The sequence below is a fragment of the Hyphopichia burtonii genome, assembly GCF_001661395.1.
Source record: "Hyphopichia burtonii NRRL Y-1933 unplaced genomic scaffold HYPBUscaffold_1, whole genome shotgun sequence".
NCBI lineage: Eukaryota > Fungi > Ascomycota > Pichiomycetes > Serinales > Debaryomycetaceae > Hyphopichia > Hyphopichia burtonii.
In genome coordinates this window covers 1431426-1457013 of record NW_017963728.1, presented here as the reverse complement: position 1 = coordinate 1457013, position 25588 = coordinate 1431426, and the positions used below count along the sequence as shown (strand labels likewise).

Sequence of the window (25588 nt, the reverse complement as noted above, 5' to 3'; positions counted from 1 at the left end):
TATATGTGTAAAACCAGTACCGAATTTGAGCGACCGACGCGTAATTTTCAGTATTGATCTTCCAAAAAAAAAACACCCAAAGAAAAAACATCTTAAAAAACAAAAGCAGAGACTGAAAATTAACATTCATTTTAAGTTGGAATTATTCGACCAACAATATCAAATCCAACCAAAATACCTGTTGGGTCTCTGCATCAAGCTCCAAAGAGAATTGTTCAATATTGAAACTCGAAAGACCAAAGAATTTTGGAGACTAATTGAGTAAATCAAGATTGAAAAATAAATCATCGTTCTATCTTGCAGGCCTGACTGATTTACCATGTTTGGTTCTGCGACAAATACTTCCAACAGCTGGGGGAACTCCAATGGATTCGCCAAATCCAACTCTTTTGGAGGCCTGAGTAACAATGCCACTGGTGGTGGTTTGTTTGGCTCAAACAACAACACTAATTCGACTTCGTCGGGCTTATTTGGCAATTCAAATACAAACACATCATTTGGGAATAACAAAAGCCCGGCCGCTTCTGGAGGGTTATTTGGAAATTCAGGACAAGCACCCGCTGCTCCTTCTGGGGCTGGGTTGTTTGGTAACTCCTCTTCAAATACCAATGCTGCCCCTACCGGGGGGTTATTTGGCAATGCTTCCTCCAACACTAATTCTACACCTGCATCTGGGGGGTTGTTTGGAAATACCGGCGGTAACACTGCTAACCCTTCTACTACGGGTGGTGGCTTGATTGGCAACTCGCAAGCACAATCTACGAATCCTAGTGGCGGGCTATTTGGTAATAACAATTCTACATCGAATAGCGCCGGTGGTCTTTTTGGTAATAAGCCTAATACTAGTACTAGTGGTGGTCTTTTTGGTAACTCGAGTACATCTCAAAATAACAACGGTGGATCAGGTTTATTCGGGACTAATACCAATTCCAACGCAAGTGGTGGCTTGTTTGGCTCGTCAAATCATCCAGCGCAAGCAGGGGGTCTTTTCGGTAATTCCAATTCAAACCCTCAATCAACGCTTGGAGCAAGCAACAACTCTTCAACCATTAATAGCATAGGTAGCAATCCTTATAATTACGATACAATTTTTAACAACATACAAAAAGATGTGCAAAATATGCCAAAATCCATTACTGAATCTGTTTTCAACAATAATTCTAAGGAAAATACAAACATCAAAGGATACAACTTAAAACAAATAATAAAACCCCAAGAAAACAAATCGTCATTATTAAGTAAATTGGGTCAGACATTTAAACTCTTCAGAAATAAATACGGCTCAACGAATTCCACTTCTGGTTTAAGTGCCATCAAGGGATTATTTACTCAGCCAAACTATATTGATTCCAAGAATAAACAAAATCTTTTCCCAAAAGCTGGTGTTTTGCATAATAAAAGGTTTAATAAAAAAAGCTATCGATCCTCCGTCCATGATCGAGCTTTCAGTGACATCAAAAGACTTGTGATAAAGTCGAAACCATTGAAATTCCATCTCATCAATGCTGATAAAGTATTCAAAACGAAAAGGAGAAGAATTATTACGGATGATAGGGTTCCTTTGAGAAATTTCTTATCTAATAATGAACAATCTGATGATGATATCAGTGATTCCGAAGAATTGGAGCATAAAGCTCCCGCTAGTTATAAGAAAGAACAGCCTTTCGGTAAAAGTTATACAGATGATTCTGGAGAAAATGATCCAGATAATACTGAGATGAATAATGGGTACTGGTGTAAACCATCTATCAAGGAATTGAACAAGATGTCCATTGAACAATTAAGTAAAGTTGAAGATTTCACCATTGGGAAGCTCGAACATGGTATGATTTCCTATAGATTTCCTGTTGATTTGAGTTCTGTCCTCGCAAGTGCAGAAGAATCTGGCAAATCACTCGGGGAAGAATTGTTTGATAATGTTGTTAAGTTTAGGAAGACTACTGTTCAAGTTTACGGGGGGTTTAAAAGTAAGCCACCACTTGGAAAGGGCATGAACGTTCCGGCTGTTGTGACATTGGTCATGCCTCCAGAATCACGTTCGCTTGATGAACACATCAAAATGTTGAAAAATCTCACTGGTATGGAATATTTATCATATAATCCGTTTAACTGTCATTTTGTATTCAAGGTTAAGCATTTCAGTGTGTGGGGATTAGTTGACAGTAAATCATTCGATGAAGACGAAAGGAGAAGACTCGAGGCTCTTAAAAGGGAGCAGGATCAAAATGAAGCTGATGCTACCATGGAATATTATAGGCTTTATGAAAACGATAAATTCCAACAAGAATTGAAAAGACAGAAACTTAACGCTTATACTGGTCAATTACCAGGTGCCTGGGAAGATATCGCCGATGAGAAAGACAACCCATTAGTGGTCAAATCCAACATGGTTAACGACGAAATCAATAGACAGATACAATTACACAAAAATAGCCAAACTGCGAATATCTTAGCAGATAATGTTAGTGACATAACCATTGACTCTGAAGATGAATTAAGACCGGATTCCCCCGTCGGTGGGCTGTATTCTCAACCAGAAGAACCTGAAGTTGAGGCTAGAAAATATGATTATTTGAAACAACTTGTCTTTTCTTTACCCAAAGGGACCGATATGAACGAATTAGTTGATGAAAAAGTTTTTGAACCTGAAATCACTGATGATTCAATTTTCAATAGAATTCAAATCAGACCCAACTTGGCAGTCTCCGATGATTGGTTAATACAGCTTGAATTTGCCAATGATATGAATTCATCTTTAACTTCATATATCACTTCACAACGAGAATTACGAAATGTCGACATTGAAAAAGTGGATGATCTCTTATTTTCCAGCTTTAATAAGAAATCATCTCAAGAACAAAACACTAAGGATCTCTATTCTAATACCAAGGCTATTGAGCATCTCGACTTTGATGAAAAATACCCACAAAATATTTCCAAAATCATTTATACTTTAGTTCAACGTGCTTCCATCGAAACAAGATTTAATAAATATCCATTAGTCAACGAAGCAACTGATTTGACATTCCGTGATCTTTTGATCAATGACGTTGGCGATGAGGAAGAGCTTTTACTTCTCAAACTTGGATCGGTGCTTTTTGATGAAGTTGAAATATCCAGCATTGAGAAATATAAAGGTGTTGATGTTTCAAATACAAACTTAATTCATTATTTGAAGAAAGGATTTCAAAAAGAGATTTTTGGAGAATGGCTCAAAGAATTCAATAAGAAAAGGATTGATGAATTATTAGAGATCAATAGTGAAGATGTTTTGGAAAGCATATTTTTAAATGTGTGCGCTAATAACTTGAAACAAGCAATTATTCTCGCCATCAATTCTAATAATTCACATTTATCAGCTTTGCTTACCTTATTGGATTCTAATGATAAGGCTGCTCAAGCAATTTCCAAAGCGCAATTGGATCACTGGAATGACACGGCAGCTTTATCTTTAATTCCTCCTCAAATTATAAAAATTTACCAAATATTGGCTGGAGACATCAACGATGTCGTCGAAAACTTACCTTGGAGTGTTGTTCTCGCGTTGAAATTGTTCTATGGAGACCAATCCATTGAATTACACGAACTTATTCAGAATATTTCCTCTTCGTCTGGAAATAATGTTGTAATTGATATTTTGAAGATATACTATGATTGGAAGATTGATAACAAATCTAAAGCGTTATCGGATATCAAGCAATCAAATGCTAATATTAAGGTCAAATGGATATTCCATCAAATATTATCTAGAAGACATGATCATGTTACAGAAAATGAGCTTACTATCGGGTTTGGTCAATTTTTGGAAAAAATTGGATTATGGAAAGAAGCTGTGTTTGTTTACTCGCATCATACCAGTGATGTAGAAACTGAGAAATTGATAAGAAATGTTATCATTTCCAATGTCGATAAATTAAAGGACCATCTGAATGATGAAGAAAGCTACTTGAATGAAACGCTCAAGGTCCCTCATAGTTTAATTTACGAAGCCTTTGCTATAAAACACCACCACGCCGGAGAATACTGGCTTGAAGGGGAAGCATTGGCCACTGCAAAATTGTGGGAAAAAGCCCATGAAAACATTGTCAATGAATTGGGCCCTTCAGCTGTTATCGCAAATAATTCTGATTATAAGAACCATTTATTGAAACTCATTGAACAATTCCCGCGTTCAGGTGGCATCATTCCTAATTGGAAACAAGGTGCTGGGGTCTATTCTGACTTTTTCCAATTAAATGATTGTTTTGATAATGCTAAACCTGTTGATATCAACCAGTTAGACCTATTATTAAGTAACATCTCCCAAATCAGCAATGAGACTCCTTTTAGAGTCAAGGTTGCATTAAGTTTAATCTCCAAACGTATTGGGGATATTGCATTAGCTCACAAGGATGATATCAAAGACGTTAAAAATAAGATATTTGCCCTAAAATTGGGCGAAAACGAACGTGAGTACTTCTCTAACCGTATCTAACCCTCTACTCTACTATGCATTGTATTAGACTCTCTTGTACTATAATGAAAAGTTATTTTTGTAATTATCAATTTTGTAGACTTTGCTATAAGATTTTTGCAGTTTCTTTCAAGTGATCAAAAGAAGTTTCCTGCATGTAAATTATTCGTTTTTCTTTTTCTTTTTATTAATCATCAAATATTGATGGATAAGATATTACTTATTTTTCTTCAGATTATATTATATTAATATTGGTTCTTGTCATAGTGACCTACGGTGTTCTTTCCAGAGATTATTGATTCGCAAGAGACATAACAAGATAAAAAAAGAGCTAGTGGAAAAGTAAGAATTAACGCAAATTCATAATTAAATGGCACCTTCGATAACAAAGACACAACTATCTGCTCCTGAGCCAGAACATTGCCCGGGACCAGAGTCAGAGAACGCTGGGAAGGGAGATGCTTGTCAGGGATGTCCAAATCAAAATGTTTGTGAGTCACAACTACCTCAAGGACCAGATCCAGATATTGCTCTAATTAATAAACGACTTTCTCAAATAGATCATAAATTACTTGTCTTATCGGGTAAAGGAGGTGTTGGGAAGTCTACATTCACTTCTATGTTGTCGTGGGCATTAGCAGCAGATGAAGAACTTGAAGTTGGGGCTATGGATCTTGATATCTGTGGTCCTTCTTTACCACGTATGTTAGGGGCTGAAGGTGAACTGATTCATCAATCAAATTCCGGATGGTCTCCTGTTTATGTCGCTGATAACTTGGGCCTTATGAGTATATCGTTTATGCTTCCTGACCCTGATTCTGCTATTATTTGGAGAGGTGCCAAAAAGAACGGTTTAATCAAGCAGTTCTTAAAGGATGTTAATTGGGGTGATCACTTGGACTACTTGGTGGTTGATACTCCTCCTGGTACCTCTGATGAACACTTATCAGTTACCACATATATGAAGGAAGTTGGTATAGATGGTGCGTTGATTGTCACTACTCCCCAAGAAGTTGCATTGTTAGACGTCAGAAAAGAAATCGATTTCTGTCGTAAAGCCAATATAAGGATTTTGGGTCTTGTTGAAAACATGTCAGGATTTGTTTGCCCAAGTTGTAAAGGTGAATCACAAATTTTCAAACCAACCACTGGTGGTGGTAAACAATTATGTCAAGATTTAAACATTCCTTATTTAGGGGCCGTGCCTTTGGACCCTAGAATTGGTAGAGCTTGTGATAGTGGTGAGTCCTTCTTTGATAGCTATGCCGATTCTCCAGCTGCTACAGCCATCTTAGATGTAGTTGATGGTTTACGGGACCAAGTCGAATTGAGCTTAAACAAATTGAACTTAGATAACTAATTCTATAAATTGCATTTTAATACCTTCTTATAATCTTTACTATTACATTGTAGCCTTAAATACTGTAGTATAGCCCTTCTAAACATTCGAAGAAGTTTTTGTGAACAGATGATGTAAAAAAAAGAAAAATTTGGGAGGAAAAAAAGATCAAAAGATCGATTTTGATATCAAAAGATAAGGATAGGCTTCTCTACTGACATGAGTCATGAAACTATAGAACAGTTCATAAGGTCTGATACCTATTTCACTAAAACACGTATAAGTTCTTTATATTCTGATTTTAACCGGCTTAAAATCTTGAATCCAGACGGGTATGAAGCTAATCTTAATGCTTGGTTACATCTATTTCTTTCTTTACTAGAAAGCAGGTCTTTAATGAAATATGAAGAGTCAGTTCAAACATCCCTTTCAATGCCCACTCGAAATCCAAATTTGGATCAGCTTTTGGCGTTGCCGGTGTTGGGTAAGCCACGTAGTTTGGGACTAGTTCTTAAAGAACTTGTTGAAAGAAAACAGTTGATCCCAGTATCTGAATATAAAGCTTACGATAAATCTTTTGAGCAGTACTTTGGCAGCCAGGGTTCATTGGTCGACTATGTTTCCCCTACTAAATGGTTGAGCTGGGGGTTGATGTCATTGGGACTACTGAACGAATTTACCCCCATGTTGAAAGATGGTACTTTGAAAGCAGACTATTACTTTTCCTGGGAGAAATTTGTTTCGGTTGCTGACGGTTTATTCAAGAAATTGAAGGAACATGTACATGATGGAAGCTATAGCAGTCTAGTATATGATAAATTAGAACTACTAGAAGTTATTCAATCGAATATTGATTCACAAATTACCCCATTTGATTTAGATCTTTTGCTTATATATTACTCTAGAGATAAAAAGCACTTATTAATCCTGAAAGTTGAAGACCGTATTTATATTAAGTTTAATTCTATACAGTTTGGTAATGCAGTTGATATATCAGAGGCCGATATTGGAATATCAAACTTGAAATCAAATATTGCCCAGTTAGAAAAGAGAAATGATCAATTGTCTCGTGAGCTAGATGATAAGATCCCCCAATCCGTTCAATCATTAATTTCCAAACCTGATTCTCTGGAAAGAATCAAGAAAATACTTATTAATAAAAAGACCATATCCAAATCTTTATCCAAATCTCAAGATATTGTAAATCAACTTAATTCAATTTTACTCAAAATTGATGATGCTACTTTAAATTCTCAAATCTTGCAAATTTATAAAACTAGTATAAAAACCTTATCCAGTTTAAATAAAGTCGATCTTGATGAAGTTGAAAATATTAAAAGTGATTTGGATGATGAAATAAGAAATGTTGACGAAGTCTCTAATAGACTTAATGAGGATAATGCTTATGATGACGAAATTGAAGAAGAATACGAAAGACTATATAAAGAGTCCACGGACAAACCTTTAAGAAGTAAAGAAAACAGTTTAGAACTATTAGATAAGTTAGATGACTTATCAATAGATAATACCCGACCAATTGAACAATCGGAAACAAATAAAGAAAAGCTCGAGCCTTTAGCTAATTAAGTGTTCTTATAGATAATATCATTTTAAGGAATTCATTTATTATAAATTTATTTATTAACTTTTTCAATTAGACAAAATTTTACGCCCAGTGATTGTCAAATAAGATATCAAGAAAAGAAAAGAACGAAAATTACAAAAAAAAAAAAAATAGAAAAGAATAAATACATGGAGTAAATAAGAGTAATTAAAAAAGTAATAAACATCAAGAAAAAATTGTAGGGATATAGAATTAAACGGTGAAATGGAGTTGATCAATCAACTAATTTAATTATTATTGAAGTTAACCTAAAATTTGTAAAATTTGTTGAGTTAAATTAAATAATTCATTTTTCGGATCATCAAATTGATCACTTGAGTTAACATCTTTACCATAATTATAATTTGAATGTTGTTGAGATTCACTTAAAGTTTTAATACCGGATAAAATCGATTCATTTTTTTCAATTAATTGTTTAATTTCATCATTTGGACTTTCTAATAATTGTAAAATAGTCCATAATGCAATATGTTCAAAAGTAGCACTTTCACTTTTCAAAAATCTAACCAAAAATCCATAAATACCACTTTCTGGTTGAGACCAATTATTTAAAATATAATCTTTATGATCATTTGAAACTCTCGAACATAAATTAGCTAAAGCAGCAGCAGAATTACCACAAACTTCACCATTTTCACTAAATGTTAGTGGGATTAAAACATCTATTATTTTAGATTCATATAATTTTGGTTTTAAATCATCAGCTAAGGCTAAAATTGCAAAACAAGCAGAAATTTCCAGTTGAACTGATAAAGGAACTCTCAAAACTAAATCTTTACATTTGTCAACTGCACCAGCTGATAAAATGGCTAATCTATTTCTTTCACTTGAAGCAGCCAAATTTCTTAAAGTTGAAACAGCATGACATTGAATTTCTTCCAGATCATTGTAATCGAGTAAATTAACAAGAGGAGATAAGAATCCTGCGTCGATTATAAGGGCTTCATTTTGAGGGTGAATTGAAATATTTCTAATACAAGCAACAGCAGCTAAGACGAGAGGTTGATGATTACAAGTTAATAATTGAACTAAATGAGGTAAACCACCAGCTTTTACGATATCAACTTGATAACCGGAATCAGAAGCCAAATTTCTTAAAGCAAGAGTAGCTTGACATTGAACTCTTGGAGAAGGAGAATCCATTAAATTAACCAATTGACTAACTAATTTGGGTTCAGAAGTAGCCAATTTTTTACGATTTAATTCATCAACGGCAATATTAGATAAAGCAGTAGTACAATAATATTGAACATCAGCATCTTCATTTGATAATAAAGAAACAAGAACTGGGACAGCACCAGCATTAACTAGTTCTTGTCTATTTTCGCCAGAATGAGTCATATTTAATAAAGCACCAGTAGCATTTCTTTGAACTCTTATATCCTTCAGTTTAGCTAATTTGGTTAAAGGAATTAAAGCACCCAGTTTAGCAATTTTAGTTTTATTATCATCTTGAGTAGCCAAATTAGTTATACAACCAACAGCATTACATTGAACTTCTATATTTGTTGACATCATTTGTCTAATTAAAGGCTCTAATCCACCCATTTCAACAATTAAAATTTTATTTTCATTATTTACAGCCAAGTTACCTAAAGCACCACAAGCTGCTCTTTGAACTTCCAGATCAGTTGATTGTAAAAGGATAAGAATTGGTTCTAAAACATCACGATTAACTTCTCTAACATCTTTTTCGGTAATTTCAGCAAACGCTAAAGCAGCACTTCTTTGTAAATCAATATTTTCGGAATAAACTAAAGTACTTAAAGCTTTTAAAGGACCATTACTGAAAAAATCAACATCCGAACGATTTTCCAAGTATTGTAAAAGAGAGCTTATTGCGTCTCGTTCATTTTCTGCCAACAATAATGGTGGATTACCATCATTATTACGTTTCAAACAACTGCAACAAATACCCATATTTTCTATAAACTCACAATTGAATAATGCAAAGATAGACGTGAACTGATAAGGGGGCTAATACAACACGAAAGACAACCAAGCGTTAACAATCTTCAAATACAACAAACAATTCCTGAACCTCACCAAAGACTATCGAAGATCGGTTAATGGATAATGTATTCTGTTTATCACTTAAGAATAAAGTTAATTCCTTTAAAAATTGTGTTTTTTAGTCGCCAGCCCTTTTCTCATTAGACTTTTCCAGCGATTTTTAATAGGCGTTTGTGTAAAGGGTAAAAACAGAAAAATCTCCTGGTGCATGGGTGCATAATGGTGCATGGGTGTTATACGTTGGTCACGTGATATGCTTTCCATTTATTGGTAATGTAACGACCGTGGCTTATACCCACAAAATTAGCCGCCCACCTTTTTATCCATTTATTACTTCTTCTCTTTCAGCTTCTACTAGTCATAATCTTTCGTTATCATCTATATAGTTCAATTGTATTGCTCTTTATTCGTTCAATATACCCATCGGGACTACATTGGCAGGTAAGTTGATTTAGACTCATTTTCTACGCTTACAGTAAAGTTTCTAGGTTCCCGGTTACTTTTCAAAGGTTAGATTGAGTCAGTTAGTTGAATCAACTGCCTTTATCAATTAACTGATCAGCTCCTTGAGTATACTGCTCATATCTACTGTCTGACTCGACTATTTGAACTGATATTGACTGATAAATAGTCATCAATTGAAGGTTTGTCAAGTGTTAGTTTTGAATTACCGCCCTGAAAGTGATCTATCATTTTTCGCATCAAAAAATTAAGTTCCTCACATAAAAAAAAAATCTCTATAAAAAAAACAAAATCCTCAAAAAAGTTTTTTGCAACAATAAAAAAATCACCAATTTAAATTTCTAATTATCATGTCGTTCACGAGTTATACCGCAATTGACAGTAAATATCCATAATAAATCACCAATACAATCGGGGAAATATCCCTCATGGATGAAAGAGTTACTCTTTTTAATGAAAACGAAATTCCATCTGGTTATACTAAAGTAATCCCTGAGCATGTGTTACCACCACAAAATGAAAACAAGCTGCTTTCAAGGTACCCTAACGAAGCTAGGGGCAACATTTTGAAAGTACAGCAGTATCTTCATTCAAATTTTGTTCGCACAAGGTGTTGGTCAACTGTTTTAGCAATCTCGATTGATGATTCTATTATCAGTGATATTCCACGCGATTTCCGTCATGATTATAAATACATTATAGCATTCCTCCTTCGGCGATTTAATTATGATTTGGCAATGAAAATGGAAGAAAACAAAATACTTTTATTCAAAATCCTTCCCGATGAGAACCTCATTGCATTTGCTATCAGATGTGCTGATGTTGTTGATTAATTACAATTCTTCTCGGCTTCTACTGCGCGTGAATTACTTCAACCAGCTTTGGATAAGGTCTTTTATGTTTCAGGTATGGCTGGTGTAGCTAATCAAATCATTTCTACTCAAATCCTAGGCGCTCAAACAGATCATAAACTGGATGCAAATGCTTGTTTTTTGAGTGCTTTGCATGCTATGTATGCACAAGATTCCGAAAGTGTGCCTACTCACAATGCATCTAGTAATGCAAATGAGCCTATAAACCTCGCTAAGCCAACATCAAATAATAACAATCCAGAATTACCAAAGAAAAATGAAAGCAAACATAGCAAACTGAGTTACTTGTGTCGTAAATGTAATTGTCCAAGTTGCAAACACTCGAAAAATCTATATCATGATTGTAAACATGAACATCATGTTAATTGGAAGAAATATAAGAAATTTTTAAATGTTTTATTAAGTCATTGTGAAGAATCCAAGTTAGACCATCACATTGTGGATCTCGATGAAAATCCGAATATAGATGAAAATGAATTAGCTTTTAAACTTGATCAGCTCTGTTTATCATTGGAATCGGAATCAGAATCAGAATCAGAATTAGAACGTAAAATCAAAGATGAAATTACATCGAATATTGATAGCGATTCAGTTTCTATTCCACATATGAAACCAAAAAAGAGTGGCCCAAATGGGCCCAGTAAAGATGATATCTTATTTGGTTCAGCAGCCTCAGATAATTTTATTTACCGGGGTACTTTGAAGAATTTAGATGGTAACTTAAAATTGTTATATTTTTCCACTTGCGAAGGATATGAAATTTCTGTTGCTTCAGGTAAACCCATAGTGGCTAATAAAGTAGCTCACTTCGAACTTAGGTTAGTGCCACAAGCAGATCCTATTAATATTGCTTGTATAATTCTACCCAATATTAAACATAGAGTTATTATCGGAAGACCACAACTTGGAGAATTTGATTATCAAATGAGTAATAAAAATGGAGACTCTATCTGTTTGAATGGTAAAAGATACTTTGCTGTTCAAATCCCAGCTCTCTATAATCCAAATATTACCCATGCCATTCAAATAGGAACATTCAGTTGATCAATGCAAATTCACCAATTGAATGGTCTTATGAATACACAAGATATGGAGAGAATAAAAAAAAAAAAAAAAATAGTCAATTGTTTCTAAAACTGATCCAAGTTTAGTATGATATCTACCCAGTAAAAGTACGTGATAAGTTATGCTGTAAAACCTTGTAAGACCCAAAATTACAATAAGGCTGCAGAAAATCAAAACTACTACAATATAATGCAATTCCTTATATCTTACAAACAAATATTCATTGCTGCCGTTCAAGTTCTTATTCGTTGATATCCCAGAGTAGTTACCAGGCTAATCTTCAGTTATGCCAGTTCAAAATGCGTGTTTCATAAAACCCAAACATTTCATTTCTACGCGTACTTACCGATAATGTTTGTTGTGGTGTTTACCCCTACACCAGATTAGATTCAATTGCAACTCAAAACCTGTTCTGTTCGGTATTCCTCTCAATTGCACCACTTGCCTTCAAGTTATTGTTCTTCCGTATGCTCTCGTATTGGATACGTGTGTCTCTTATTCTTTCCCGTATTGCTACTTGTTATTAGTACCTTGTTCATCTATATATAACCTCGTTCATACTTGACTGTAATCAACCGATAAGACTGAAACTAGACGGTTCCACATCACAAAAATGAAAAAATACGTCAAAGATGCGTTTGACAGGAGTATTGCAAACTTTCAGTGCCAGTTGGTTGTTTAAAGCGGTTGCAACCGGCTGATAGGATGTTTGTATGCTTAATAGTGTGGGTTCATGTGTAAATGGAGGGCAACGCCCTGCTTCAACGTTGATGATTTCACGTTGATCAACGTGAATGTTGATCAACTCTCACGTTAAAGTGCAGGCAGCAAAAGCTTCTCGAATCAATTATGAACCTTTTGACCCGAAAACTAACCAAAGAGCTGACCCAGTGTTCTATTCTATTGTTGAGATTTCATTGTTAATTTCACCTTCTTTCTGATTATTTAGTTTATTTCAAGGCCCTTTTCAGCAAACCATATAATTGAATGGCTTTTGGTTACTCCACATAACCTTTTACCCAAAACAACAATAGCCCAGACTTATTGGCTTAGTTCAATCCTCTATTGAGTAAGCAAAATTGATTAGCTGTAAAACAGATACCTTTATTTAGTTATGTTTTTCAGTTTCAGAACCGATATTCAAGCTTTACAAGCTACTGTTTGTATATATTCTTGTAAATATCCTTCTCTTTCCATACTTTTTTTGTAATTGATAATATTCAAATAATGAATTTTTCAACTATTCTTAAATTGGCTTACGTATTGGTTTTTGCTTCGGCTTTGCATCTTCCAAACATTGATAAAAGGTCAAACTCAACAACTAGTCCTTTTAGTGTTGGATTTTCTTTGAAAAGAGGGTCCAATCATCAACTGATTAGTACTGAGACTGGTGCTAAGGCTAAATTGGTTTTCAATCATGGTGTAACTAAAAAGGATGGAACTGCTTCAGTTACTATTGAAAACGAAAAAACTTTTTATTTGGTAGATGTTGAAGTTGGTTCGAATAAAGATAAAAATCAAGTTCTCATTGATACTGGTTCCTCTGATTTATGGGTGGTTGCTTCTGACGCTAATTGTCAAGGTGTTGACTGTAAAAATTATGGTACTTTTGATGAATCTTCTTCTTCTTCTTATAAAGATTTGAATGAAAATTTCAAAATTTCTTATGGTGATGGTAGTGGTGCTAGTGGTAATTGGGCTACTGATGATGTTACCGTTGGTGATGTTGAAGTTAGTGCTTTGCAATTTGCTGTTGCTACTCAATCAAGTTCTGATATTGGTGTTTTAGGTATTGCTACTAAAAATGTAGAATCTTCTGATTCTTCTTATAATAATCTTCCTTATGCTTTACAAAAGCAAGGTAAAATTGATAAAGTTGCTTATTCTTTATACTTAAATTCCAAATCTGCTGCTTCTGGTACTTTATTATTTGGTGGTATTGATCATGCTAAATACTCTGGTTCTTTAGTCAAATTCCCTTATTCTGGTTATGGTTTCAACATTCAATTAAATTCAATTGACTATAATGGTGATTCAAACTCTTTCAATGATAAAGTTTTATTAGATTCTGGTACTACTTTGACCTATTTACCTCAAGATATCGTTGATTCCATTGGTAAAGCTTTAAATGGTTCTTGGGATAGTTCTGCCGGTATCTATACCATTGACTGTGATCAACCAGATGATAAATACATCGAATATAAATTCAATGGATTAACAATTAAAGTTCCTTTAAGTGATTTGGTCTTCGACTTTGATTCTTCCTCCTCTTGTGCTTTGGGTTATATCGCCACAAGTAACACCTACATCTTGGGGGATAACTTTTTGAGAAATGCTTATGTTTACTACGATCTCGATGATACCTCCATTTCTTTGGCCCAAGTTGTCTTCACCGATAGTACCGATATCGAAACCGTTTAATTTCCTTTCTTCTATTCCTTTACGTAGATCCCTTTTCCATTTTTCTAACTTACCGTTTCAGCTTAGATTCCCTATTTCATACCCTTAGCTGGTCTTATTCACATTTCAAAAGTTTAGTCAAATCTGTAAGCCGTAGTGAGAGAATTTAGCTATACGTTTTGTGCTGGTGATATTTTAGATAAAATTCTCAGTGAAAAAAAAAAAAATTATTTAAATAATTGAAATCCACAATTTTTTTCGATTACTAACTTCAAGTTTATTAACAAAATGTCCCATCAATACCACTTTAACGTTCAAATGTCCTGTTCTGGATGCTCAGGTGCTGTCAACAGAGTCTTGACTAAGTTAGATGGAGTTTCAGACATCAAGATCTCTTTGGAAGACCAAACTGTTGACGTTACCACTAGCGATTCTCTTGATTATGATACTGTTTATAATACCATTTCTAAAACTGGTAAGAAGGTAATTGATGGTAAGGTTGTTCAATAGACTCTTAAAACTACATATATTGCCAAAAATGATTCATCTATTCATCTATACTACGGATTTCCACTATTTCTCTTATATAATTATCTCTTAAATCACTTTTAATGAATACACTTTCAATGACTTTAATTAATTCATCAGTTTTGTAATCAAATAATTCACCTTGGTAGAAAAACTCCATGATGTCTTTCAAATGGTTGTTAATCAAAATGTAAGTTTGCTGTAATTTATTTGAAGATTTAATAGACGTCAAAGGTTCGTTAACCAAAGATAAATTATCTAAGGTTATTTTTTGAATGTAAATTATGAATTTGGATATCTTATCGGATTGAGACTCCGTTATCTCATTAAGGTTGATGATTGCGTTGATCAACCAATTGTTAATTACTTCAATGAATTGTATGATTGAATTTTTGAACTTATCAAAGTTAGTAAACGATAATTGTGATTTTTGCAATGTTTCAAACCAATTTTTCAAATCAATTGGCTCTTTGAATTCGTCATCGTTATCTTCAGTGATATGTTGCGAAAGTAAGATTTTAAATAATTCATTTGAATAAACTATAGTTTGTTGTGACCAGTTTGATTCGGCACTTATACTTAATCGATTTTTTTGTAATATTTGACCTAAATGGTTCAAATCATTATACAAGAGGAATGATTCACCCATAGACGGATATCCTAGTAAACTGAAGGATATAATACAGGATATTAATAACTCGTCATCGGTATTTGGTCCGGTCTCTTGGTGGAATTTCCCAATAATTTCACCAACTTTTTCCGGTACTCGGGATATCTTCAACTGGTTATCATTCTTTGGTGTCTTTGATTTGGCCTTGGGCTCCTCTCCCCAATCTTCATCCCATTCATTATCCCATGCATCTTCTTCTTCTTCTTCCTCTTCTTCACTGCCCCAAGAGTTATTCCAATTATCGTCATCATTCTTTGCAACACTGAGTGATTGTAAGAGCTTATCAAACTCATTGCTGCTAAATAGTTTTCGCAATTCGTTTATATACTTATCGACGACCCAATCTAAATATAGATAATTCAATTGTTCGTTGATTTTTTCCGAAGAACTAAAGGATTTTGTAAATGATAATGACCAATTGGTTCGATTGCTCAATTCAACAATATTTTTCAATTCTTCAATATTCTCTTTTGAATTATTTTCATGTAGTTTGGTTATATTTTCTGAAATTGTATTACTCAAATTGTTAGATATTTCATTGGCAAAATAATTTTTAAAATTTTGATTACCAAAAGCATTAATGAAAGTTATGAAATTTTTAATTGAACGGAAATAGTATTCATTGAAAAATTGGTCACCTGGGAATGCGTCGGTTATAGATAACTCAAATACTGACTCTTTTATATCGATATTTATATACTTTTTCTTTGTAATTAATTGGCTTAATATTTTTTTATCCCAACTAAATTTCAATCCATTTAAAACTTGCTTTAGTTCAGGTTTATTTGAATATTCAGTGAACTCTTCGGCTATTCTCTCGAATTCAATAAAACTTATGTACTCTTCTCTTACTTTTAATTCCTGGTTGAATGTTATTGATTCGATATCTTCTATTATGAATTTTGAAACCAACTTCAATAACTCATCATTCAATCTTTGATTGAATGACACAAGCTGTTCGTTCAATTGTTCTCGAATCAACCAATGGTCATCAATTTGTTGTAGTTTAGTCGACAAGCTCTTTAAATTCGTTGATATCCCTTCTAAATCGTCCTTATCGTATTGACCTTCATTGATTGAGTTATCTAGAGATATTTCAATTTCTTGAATCAACCCCTTAATAATCCATAACCTGTTCAATTCACCCAAGTTCAATGTGATTTCATTTGTCTTCTCATTCAATTGAGATATAGTAAGCCTTGATAAATCATCCTTTTCCTCCTCTTCAGTTGGTCTTGATTTCGATTTGGCCGCGTTGGGACTTTGAAAATTAGAATCCTTAATTATATCTATGGAACTCACCAAGGAGCCAAACTCCAATACTCTTTCATCAGTGGCTTCAAGCCTGGTCTGGGACTGGGTCAACAAAGCCGAGATAGACATATCCCTACTGTTACTCTTGAAGTAGGTGCTAGTTAGTTGTCTTTTCTCATTGGATTTTCCAATACATAAAAAAAAAAGTTGGTAGTGTCTACGCTAATATCATAAGTGTATATATATTATATTATATTAAATCTTCAGAGATATCATCATCAACGTATTCGTCATCTTTATTCATTCTGTAAATGGTCATTGCCATACTGGCCATGTTCAACGTATTCATGAACCAGCTTGGTAAGGCCCACTCGTAGAGTTCAATCAAATTAAATGATATATCCAAAAAGTTACCAATTAATTCAATTATTAACATCACTTTATCAAACTTTAAATCTTTCAAGATTTTCTCGTATTTTCTGAGAATTCCGCTTCTCCCAACACCAGTGTTGGTGGGTTCCTCTTCCAATAATTTAGAGTTCTTATTTGATTTCAATATGTTTAACTCAACCTTGATCTTGTTTTCTTTCCTTATCACATTGAGTAATTGTGAAATGGTCTTTCTAATCAAGAATACAAGTATAACAACCCATAATTTGTTGGTTTGCTTCAACAAGCTGATTAATTTTTGTGGGAACATGGGCAATTTCGAAAATAAATGTAGATTATCAAGGATATTAGCTAAGCTCTCGAGTAAGGATATGACTATATGTTCAATTTTTTTAAAAGACAACGGCTTGGGGCTTGGTTTTTTATTCTGCAGCTGCTGGTGAGACTGGTTTGGACTGTGCTTGGAACTACTGCTTGCCTTCTGGTTGGCCAAGTTCTTAATATCAAGCTTATTGAAAATTGGAGGGTAAAGTGGTGCCGGTAACGCTGGCTTGGGTTTTTCCTGGCGGGGTGTTTGTTTCTGTTCTTCTTCTTTCTTCTGTTGTTTCTTGTATTCCAATAAAAACTCTATTTTGTCTTTACTAACACTCTGATTTCCCTTCTGATACTCTTTCTCGATAATCTTTATAAGGTTATTGATAACAAGTTGTTTATCCTTGTGGGAGGCGTACGTGGGGTTGTGGTTCGCAAACGGCGTCTTGGGTGGCAACTCAGGAAAACTAGAAAAGGCACCAGCACTTGGATTAACCATAATTGTAAAGAAGAGACCGTCAATAAATCAAAAAGATGTTGTTCATCTTAGAAACAACTCCATTTTCATGGGTTTTTTTTTTTTTTTTTTTTTGGTTCTTTAACGGTTGGGGTCGTGTCTCGGTATCATACCCTTATCAATTTACCGAGGAATCTCCAACTCTAAGTAGATATAGCCATAACTATAGCTATGTTATAGTATTCAGTGGCTACTAACTGGTGGCTGTTAAGATTGGGTATCATGAGCATCTCGTTGGCTACTCTTAATCATGGTGTATGGTATTTTTTGTGCTTTTTTCTATAATTTTGCAACTGTTTCTAAGCATATTGCAAAAAAACAACTTTCTTTATATGCCAACTTAAGGATTAGCAGTATAAATCATGACACCAAGCTTGTATTTTACTAGTTCGCAGACTTTATGTAATAACCACAATGGAATCCTGTCAGCTTTTGGACTCAAAAGTTGCAGTTGGCTTCAATTGCTCAGAATCAACTTTAGGCTCAGAAGGATATGCTTCTCCCAATTCTACATTTTCTTGTTTGACTTCAAAGCTCGCCAGATTCGGTAGTTTCAACCTGGAACTAGAGTCTTTGGCCGACTTACAACTTGATGGAGACTTGAGTACTACGTTTTCCAATTTTTGGGGAGTTATTCCCAATTTGAAGACCCCTCAAGAGATCCTTGACGAGTTGTGTCGCGGGTTCTTCGATACTCTTGACGGCTGCAAAATCTTCGGTGAACATTCTTCAAACGACAGCTCCAAAGGGGTTTTTATTGGGAAAGAAGAAAAGGCCAAGACAGTGCTGAAAGAGGCCACTAATGTCGTGAAAGAGTACAATTCAATTGAAGACAGTGATCTGTTGGTGAATATTTGTCTAAACTTAAACACCAGCCAATTACACAAATTGCAAAATTTATCCCAAGGATTTAATGAAACACAAAGACTCTGTAATATAAGAAGACCCCGTTATATCAGAAATAGTTTAAACCATTTGATTACCAAGTTGCAACTCTATGAAAAAAATCCCAAATTTTCAATTGAAAATCCGTTTCAATATGAATTCACCCGAGTAGAACGTTCCAAAAAAACTTTATGTCCAATAAATTCTTCCAGAGAAGGATTATGTCCCTATTGTCCGGGGTTATGCTTTTTCAAACTTCGAGATCACCTCAATCATAATCATTACTCAGAACATCTCGCTAATGTACACGGAGTTTTCGCTGACAACTACTTGACTCCAAACCCCTATGGCCACGGTAAGTATAGGCAGTTCTTGAAACAGTCCAAGTATGATAGCATCGAAACAGACCCATACGTTGCGGTTTCATGTCCAGTTTGTTGCCAGTTGATTGAGATTACCGATGACAGCCTAGATCCTTATATGATGCATTTTAGAATAAAACATCGGGTATCTAAATTGAAAAATTTGGATTCGATTAGATTTTACAAAGGCATGCTTAAGCTTGATGAAGCTTCCGAAGAGGATCGAAAGTTATTTCATTTTGATTAAATTATATATATATATATACATTAAAATTTCTATAAAACTTGAATAAATAATGCTGCTAATTCTAATATAAGAATTTATCAGTCCTGTGAATAGACCCATTCGTTTTTAAAGTGTCCAAGTATTCTTTCCAAGTTGGATCGCCTCTTCTTAAACATTCAACATCACCAACAAGAATTAAACCATATTTGGCTCTTGTTAATGCAACGTTCAATCTTCTTTTATCACTTAAGAAACCAATCTTGTTTTGAGAGTTTGATCTTACACATGACATGATAAGGAAATTCTTTTCACGACCTTGGAATGCATCGATTGAAGCAATCATGATACCGGAAACCGAGTTAATTTTAGCTGGTTTACTCTCGGATTCCATATCGTCTCTATCAACTTGTGAAATGATTTCTTCTTTATAGGGATTGACTAATGGATTATCAACTAAAACATCAGAAATTAAATCTCTTTGCCCACTATATGGACTAATAACACCAATATCTTCGCGAGGAATTCTTTTTTCATAAACTAAAGTAATAATTACTTCGGCAATAAAATCAATTTCTCCTCGGTTAACATATGTATATCCTCTATCTTCTCTGTAACTAGCTCTAAAAGTACTTTCTTTATTCTTACCACAAGTATCCCAGAAGAATACCGGATTTTCAGGAATACCTTCCATTTGACGGTCTTCTGCTGAGATACCATCTTTCAATTTATCATCATAGAATTTCAGTTTAGGGAATGAACTAATGGCAGGATGCATACGATATTGAGTATCAAGCATATGTTGGTTACGATAAGTCCCATTCAAAAGTACTCTTTCAAATAACGATAATGATAAATTAGGAACTTGACTAAAACTACTCAATTGTTTTTGATCACCAACGAAAACAAATTTATCAACACCAGGCATTGATAATGGAATTAACGTGGTGGGTTCTGATGATTGAGTAGCTTCATCCATAATAACAACCGGTAATTTCTTCACTGAATTTAACTTGTTACCACCTGCAACAACAGTGGTGGTGAAAATTACTTTTGCTTGAGCGATAAGAGTATCTGAGATTTCAATTTGTTTAGCAAGTAGTTTTTTATATTGATTTTGACTTGCTGGTGGAGAAAATGGTCTTTTCATATCATTAACTAATTCTTTCATATGTAAAGGTAATGAGTCATAAACCTTATGATGTAAACAAATCCCGCCAAGTGGATGCTCTCTATTATATTCATCTTCCTTTTCATTTGCAACAATTCTTAAAATTTCTCTAGAATGGTTACCCAATAATTTTTCTGCAATATTATCAATAGCAATATTAGATGCTGCAACAACCAATATGGGATAAGTGTTTAAATTTTCAAGTAATTGTAAAATAATTTCATAAATGGTTGAAGTTTTACCAGTACCTGGAGGACCTTGTAATACAGTGATTGAATTATTTAAAACTGATTGGATTGCCACTTTTTGGGATTCGTTTAATGATTCTCTCGAATATTTAATGAAATTTTTGAAAAGAATTTGTTTAATCGGTTCTTTACCTAATAACATACTAATAAACTTTGGATTTTCAATTCTTGACATTGCCATAAAGATTCTGCTCACTGGAACAGAAGCAGGTAATAATCTTAGGAATCTTACATTCATGGATAATGGTAATGGTTGGTCATTCCATTTATATAATTCCACAACCAATTCCATATTTTGGGTACCACCACCACGGCCACGACCAACTTTTTTAACATCTTGAGTCATAATTTGACCATACCAGACAACGTCTTCGTTAGCAATGAGAAATATTGATTGTTTCACATTAAATGGAACTCTATTCATTTGTTGCATTTTCTTTGATAAATAACGATTGAGAAATTGTTCTGTTAAAGCAATTGTGACTTTATATTGGCGATGTTTCTTATCCAAATCTGCATACCATTCTAAAGCCATTTCGTCAGCGGTGATGATTGGTGATTTATAACCAGTTGCATTTATTTTTTCTTCCAAAAAGATATTGTAAGACATTTCTCTGAAATAAGAATCGAGGTTGTCGTAGCTTAGTTTAGGAGTTGGTGAAGGGACATATTTTTTGATCGTTGGGGGCAATTGAAGATCATCTAGATAAGAAGCTTTTTGAGTAGCGGGCGGTGGACTTTGGGAAGGCGTTGGAGCTGGTGTTTGTCTAGGTGTATGTCTAGGCGTTTGTTTTGGAGTTTGTTTTGGAGTTTGTTTTGGAGTTTGTTTTGGAGTTTGTTTTGGAGTTTGTTTTGAAGATTCCTTTGGAGCTTGTTTTGAAGATTCCTTTGGAGCTTGTTTTGAAGCTTGTTTTGGAGCTTGTTTTGGAGCTTGTTTTGGAGTTTCCTTTGGAGTTTCCTTTGGAGTTTTTGGTGTAGGTTTAGGTGTTTGTTTGGCGTGTTTAGGCTTACTTGAAGCCGTGGATGACTTTGGAGCATCTGATTTGTTATTTGATCTATCTTTATGAGTAGGCTTCTTGTCTTTAGGGCCCAGATTCATTGAGCTTTTATTTGATCTGTCTTGACGAGCTCTATCTTGAACTGGTTTATTATCTTGCACCGGATTTATGGGTTTGTTATTATGGAAACCATTGATTGGGCCAGAAGGAAACCCGTTCCCATTCACTTTAGGATTACGAGGTGGAGCTTTATCCAATCTAGCATTATCGGGTTTACGCAGAGGTTTATTAGATTTACCAGGTACAATACCTCTATTAATTTTAGAATTTGGATTATTTCTATTAGCATTTGAATTTGGATCACCTTTTAAATTTGGTTTTGGATTTGGATTACTATTTACTGACCCCACTGCCATAACAGTTTTACCTTGTTTGATTGCTTTTGAATTTGCCTTTGTTGTTTTATAATGAGCTCTTCTCTCTTCTAAAGCAGGATCAACTGGTTTAGAAGGACCCTTTTTCTTACCCTTTGCCTGACGGCCACCTTTTCTACCAACTTTCCTCTTACGTCTATTCAAGCTTGCTTTCGAGGGTATAAATTCTTTAATACCTAATAATTCATTTAAGAACAAATCATCATTTTCATTAGTGAATTTAACTCCTTTGTAAGCATCATTCGAAGCTAAACAGTTATTACATACTATAACTTGTTTATTTTTAACTTTACCCACGTTCAAATTATCATCTTTATGACAAAATTGGCACTCAATATCTCTGAATTGATAATATTGAGGTAATTTTTTGAATAATGAGCCGTTTGATAAGGAATATTGGGTGGATGGTTTTTCTTCCTTGGCAAGACATTGTTGACAAAGTAAAGACATATCTGAAAGACCAAAACGTAATAGAGCTAATTGATGAATATTTGAATCTTGACATTCTTCACATTCGATTGTTTCTTCGAGTTTATCGTAATTAACCACCTTATGTCTCAGGAGCGACAAATGCTTCCCCATTTCGTTTTCATCATGAGTAACACCACATGTTTGACAAGTGAAATCGACCATAGTTAGGTTAGTTGAGTATACGGTACAAGTAAAAGCATCGCTTTAATTAAAATTTTTGCTCATTTTTTTCAGTACCCTTTACCTACAAGAACTTCCTCAAACGCCAACTTAGCCATTTTTAATTACTTCGCTACTTACTCTTTGGCTATTAACATCATTTGTTACTAAATGCTGGGAATAGTTTTTCCAAACTGATTTTGGAGAAAAATTCTGGGTAACTGTAGGGTAACGGTAAGTATGTTACGGCTTGGGTAGATAGAGAGGAAAGTAACAGAGTCTTATCAGTGAGATCCCCGAATACAACGAAGCGGGTGGAATTGATAAGATAATATTTGAACCCGTGATTGATAGCTAATAGCGGTATATAACTGCAAGATATTCACTTTATTTTTTATTCCCCGACATCATTTACACGTGCCTGAAAAATAGATCTATATATATATATATCAAAACAATTGGACGTTGAAAACATTGTAGTGAAATTTTGGAAATATTTCAGTAGAAGATGTATGAAAAGGATCCTGCTACCGTCCAGGCTACTGAAGAAGGCTCGACCATCAGTGTATCTAGAACCAGTGATTTAAAAGAGTTAGAAGGAAATGATGAAGTTCTTGCTGCTAAAATGAGATTAATCAATAATGCTATTGATGAAATTGGGTTTACGCCTTATCATTTAAAATTATTTTTTTTAAATGGTATGGGATATGCTACTGATTCACAAATCACTACTATTGAAAACAGTGTACGTACTTATATAAACTATCAGTTTGGGTATAAGTTTGCTGTTAGTAATGAAGTGAGTTATGGGGGGTTATTTGTTGGATGTATTTTTTGGGGTTTTAGTGCTGATTTAATTGGAAGAAAGTTGGCTTTTAACTTATCGCTTATATTGCTGGCTATTTTTTGTATTTTAACCGGGGCGATGAATAGTATGGCTACGTTTTGTATTTTCATTGGGTTATTAGGTTTTGCTGCCGGTGGTAACTTGGTTTTGGATACTTGTGTTTTTTTAGAATGGTTACCCCATAAGAATCAGTGGTTATTAACTTTTTTTGCATTTTTTTGGTCGATTGGCCAAACGGTGGCCGTATTACTTGCCTGGGCGTTTTTACCTAACAATTCTTGTGATTCGGAATCTTATTGTCCTTCTCATATAAACAAGGGTTGGAGATATACTTATTATGTGAATGGGGCCATTGTTTTAGTTATGGCTATTCTTCGGATTACAGTTATTAGATTAAAGGAAACCCCCAAATTTTTAGTATCTAATAATCGGGATTTAGAAGCAGTTGAAGTATTACAATGGGTTGCAAATAAGTATAATCGGAAATGTTCATTAACCGTTGAACAATTAACTGAATGTGGAGAAATTGAAATTAATGATGATGTAAGAAAGCATGTCTCGTTATCAGGAATACAAAAAATTGTGAAAGAGCATTTGAAATTGTTATTTGCAAATAGGAAAAGTAGTAGATCAATCATACTACTTTTTCTGAGTTGGTTTTTATTGGGGATAGTTTATCCATTATATTCATCCTTTTTACCAGTTTATTTAGCTACTCGAGGAGCTAATATTAGTGCGTCGACTACTTACGGAGTTTATCGAGATAATGTTATTAGTAACGTTGTTTCAGCAGGAGGTCCATGTATTGCAGGGTTACTTTTATACGGGTTTCCTCGTTTAGGTCGTAGGGGAGTATTGGCCATTGGGGGATTATCTACCATGGCCTTTTTATTAGGTTATACTGCAATCACCAATCGAGAATCAAATATTGCCCTATCTTCACTTTCATTTGCCGCTTTATATATTTATTATGGATGTTTATATGCTTATTCTCCAGAAGTGCTTCCTTCGGCAGCTAGAGGTACTGGTAATGCTCTTTGTTTCGCTTTCACTAGATTTGCTGGAATGATTACTCCAATCATTTCCTGGTTTGCTAATCCAGATACCGCCGTTCCCATTTACATTTGTGCAGTTGCCGTGGGTCTTATTGGTTTAATGGCTCTATTATTTCCTTTTGAACCAAGTAAACATAGAGTAGTATGAGTTTACTGAAAGTATCGTATAAACTAGACGTTTTGAATCATCAATTGACCCTTGTCAATTATAATGATAACTACCTTATCAACGAGTATTTTTTTTGGTACGCTCATTTCCAGAGTATCCTACTGGACAACTAGACAACTAGACACTAAAGACACTAATCAACTAGACACTAAACAACTAGACACTAAACAACTAGACACTAAACAACTAGACACTAAACAACTAGACACTAAACCATAACTAAATAACTAAATACATAAATCTATATAAATCTATATAAATCTGAATAACTACATAAATCTAGATAAATCTGAATAACTAAATAAATAAATCTAGATAAATCTGAATAACTAAATACATAAATCTAGATAAATCTGAATAACTAAATAAATAAATCTAGATATATCTGAATAACTCAAGATAACACATAAATCTGAATACTCAAGGTAACAAATCTAAACATCTAAATAACTCAAGATAACAATTCTAAACATCTAAATAACTCAAGATAACAATTCTAAACATCTAAATAACTCAATATAACAATTCTAAACATCTAATCAGTTTGGCAGTTTGACTGTTTAGATGAGGAATGTTTGATACCAGATATTAAACATCAACTGCCAATCATCCTGAGCCATTCAATTACACTTCCGCATTCATCTAGATCCAACTACGCATCTAATTA

At 34.1% G+C, this 25588-nt stretch overlaps 10 protein-coding genes across 10 annotated transcripts; 7 read left to right on the top strand and 3 right to left on the bottom strand.

Moving 5' to 3' along the window:
• Nucleotides 1–139: 139 nt before the first annotated feature.
• On the top strand, nucleotides 140–4514 carry HYPBUDRAFT_151480 (nucleocytoplasmic transporter). The gene has a single exon (XM_020220516.1). It carries the CDS (start codon nucleotides 320–322, stop codon nucleotides 4472–4474), a length of 4155 nt encoding a protein of 1384 aa, XP_020079002.1. The 5' UTR covers nucleotides 140–319; the 3' UTR covers nucleotides 4475–4514.
• A 168-nt stretch (nucleotides 4515–4682) lies between these two features.
• On the top strand, nucleotides 4683–5852 carry HYPBUDRAFT_176803 (Mrp/NBP35 family ATP-binding protein). Its single transcript, XM_020222873.1, has one exon. It carries the CDS (start codon nucleotides 4824–4826, stop codon nucleotides 5811–5813), a length of 990 nt encoding a protein of 329 aa, XP_020079001.1. The 5' UTR covers nucleotides 4683–4823; the 3' UTR covers nucleotides 5814–5852.
• Nucleotides 5853–6026: 174 nt separating this feature from the next.
• On the top strand, nucleotides 6027–7229 carry HYPBUDRAFT_93288 (uncharacterized protein; the record flags this gene model as incomplete). The annotated part of the gene is made up of 1 exon (XM_020223908.1): nucleotides 6027–7229. A coding segment is annotated over one exon (1203 nt), but the record flags the coding sequence as incomplete, so codon positions are not given.
• Nucleotides 7230–7659: 430 nt separating this feature from the next.
• On the bottom strand, nucleotides 7660–9336 carry VAC8 (protein anchor; the record flags this gene model as incomplete). Its single annotated transcript, XM_020218094.1, has 1 exon — nucleotides 7660–9336. One exon carries the CDS (start codon nucleotides 9334–9336, stop codon nucleotides 7660–7662), a length of 1677 nt encoding a protein of 558 aa, XP_020078999.1.
• Nucleotides 9337–10319: 983 nt separating this feature from the next.
• HYPBUDRAFT_164515 (uncharacterized protein) lies at nucleotides 10320–11850 on the top strand (the record flags this gene model as incomplete). Its single annotated transcript, XM_020222668.1, has 2 exons — nucleotides 10320–10704; nucleotides 10771–11850. 2 exons carry the CDS (start codon nucleotides 10320–10322, stop codon nucleotides 11805–11807), a joined length of 1422 nt encoding a protein of 473 aa, XP_020078998.1. The 3' UTR covers nucleotides 11808–11850.
• Nucleotides 11851–13000: 1150 nt separating this feature from the next.
• ATX1 (copper metallochaperone) lies at nucleotides 13001–14853 on the top strand. The gene is made up of 2 exons (XM_020223895.1): nucleotides 13001–14243; nucleotides 14505–14853. Exons 1-2 carry the CDS (start codon nucleotides 13056–13058, stop codon nucleotides 14736–14738), a joined length of 1422 nt encoding a protein of 473 aa, XP_020078997.1. The 5' UTR covers nucleotides 13001–13055; the 3' UTR covers nucleotides 14739–14853.
• DSL1 (Dsl1p) lies at nucleotides 14554–16830 on the bottom strand. The gene has a single exon (XM_020219484.1). It carries the CDS (start codon nucleotides 16807–16809, stop codon nucleotides 14776–14778), a length of 2034 nt encoding a protein of 677 aa, XP_020078996.1. The 5' UTR covers nucleotides 16810–16830; the 3' UTR covers nucleotides 14554–14775.
• Nucleotides 16831–16902: 72 nt separating this feature from the next.
• Nucleotides 16903–17913, bottom strand: HYPBUDRAFT_151477 (uncharacterized protein). Its single transcript, XM_020220515.1, has one exon. It carries the CDS (start codon nucleotides 17879–17881, stop codon nucleotides 16931–16933), a length of 951 nt encoding a protein of 316 aa, XP_020078995.1. The 5' UTR covers nucleotides 17882–17913; the 3' UTR covers nucleotides 16903–16930.
• Nucleotides 17914–18313: 400 nt separating this feature from the next.
• On the top strand, nucleotides 18314–19393 carry HYPBUDRAFT_146313 (uncharacterized protein; the record flags this gene model as incomplete). The annotated part of the gene is made up of 1 exon (XM_020219956.1): nucleotides 18314–19393. One exon carries the CDS (start codon nucleotides 18314–18316, stop codon nucleotides 19391–19393), a length of 1080 nt encoding a protein of 359 aa, XP_020078994.1.
• Nucleotides 19394–23563: 4170 nt separating this feature from the next.
• Nucleotides 23564–25128, top strand: HYPBUDRAFT_151476 (MFS general substrate transporter; the record flags this gene model as incomplete). Its single annotated transcript, XM_020220514.1, has 1 exon — nucleotides 23564–25128. A coding segment is annotated over exon 1 (1111 nt), but the record flags the coding sequence as incomplete, so codon positions are not given.
• Nucleotides 25129–25588: the final 460 nt, after the last annotated feature.

Excerpts from the sequence above, each read along its gene's own strand:
- HYPBUDRAFT_151480 (XM_020220516.1), top strand. The coding sequence starts at position 320 with ATGTTTGGTTCTGCGACAAATACTTCCAACAGCTGGGGGAACTCCAAT.
- HYPBUDRAFT_176803 (XM_020222873.1), top strand. The coding sequence starts at position 4,824 with ATGGCACCTTCGATAACAAAGACACAACTATCTGCTCCTGAGCCAGAA.
- ATX1 (XM_020223895.1), top strand. The coding sequence starts at position 13,056 with ATGAATTTTTCAACTATTCTTAAATTGGCTTACGTATTGGTTTTTGCT. Across the intron at positions 14,244-14,504 it reads ATAGTACCGATATCGAAACC|TTTATTAACAAAATGTCCCA; the intron begins GTTTAATTTCCT and ends ACTAACTTCAAG.
- DSL1 (XM_020219484.1), bottom strand. The coding sequence starts at position 16,809 with ATGTCTATCTCGGCTTTGTTGACCCAGTCCCAGACCAGGCTTGAAGCC.
- HYPBUDRAFT_151477 (XM_020220515.1), bottom strand. The coding sequence starts at position 17,881 with ATGGTTAATCCAAGTGCTGGTGCCTTTTCTAGTTTTCCTGAGTTGCCA.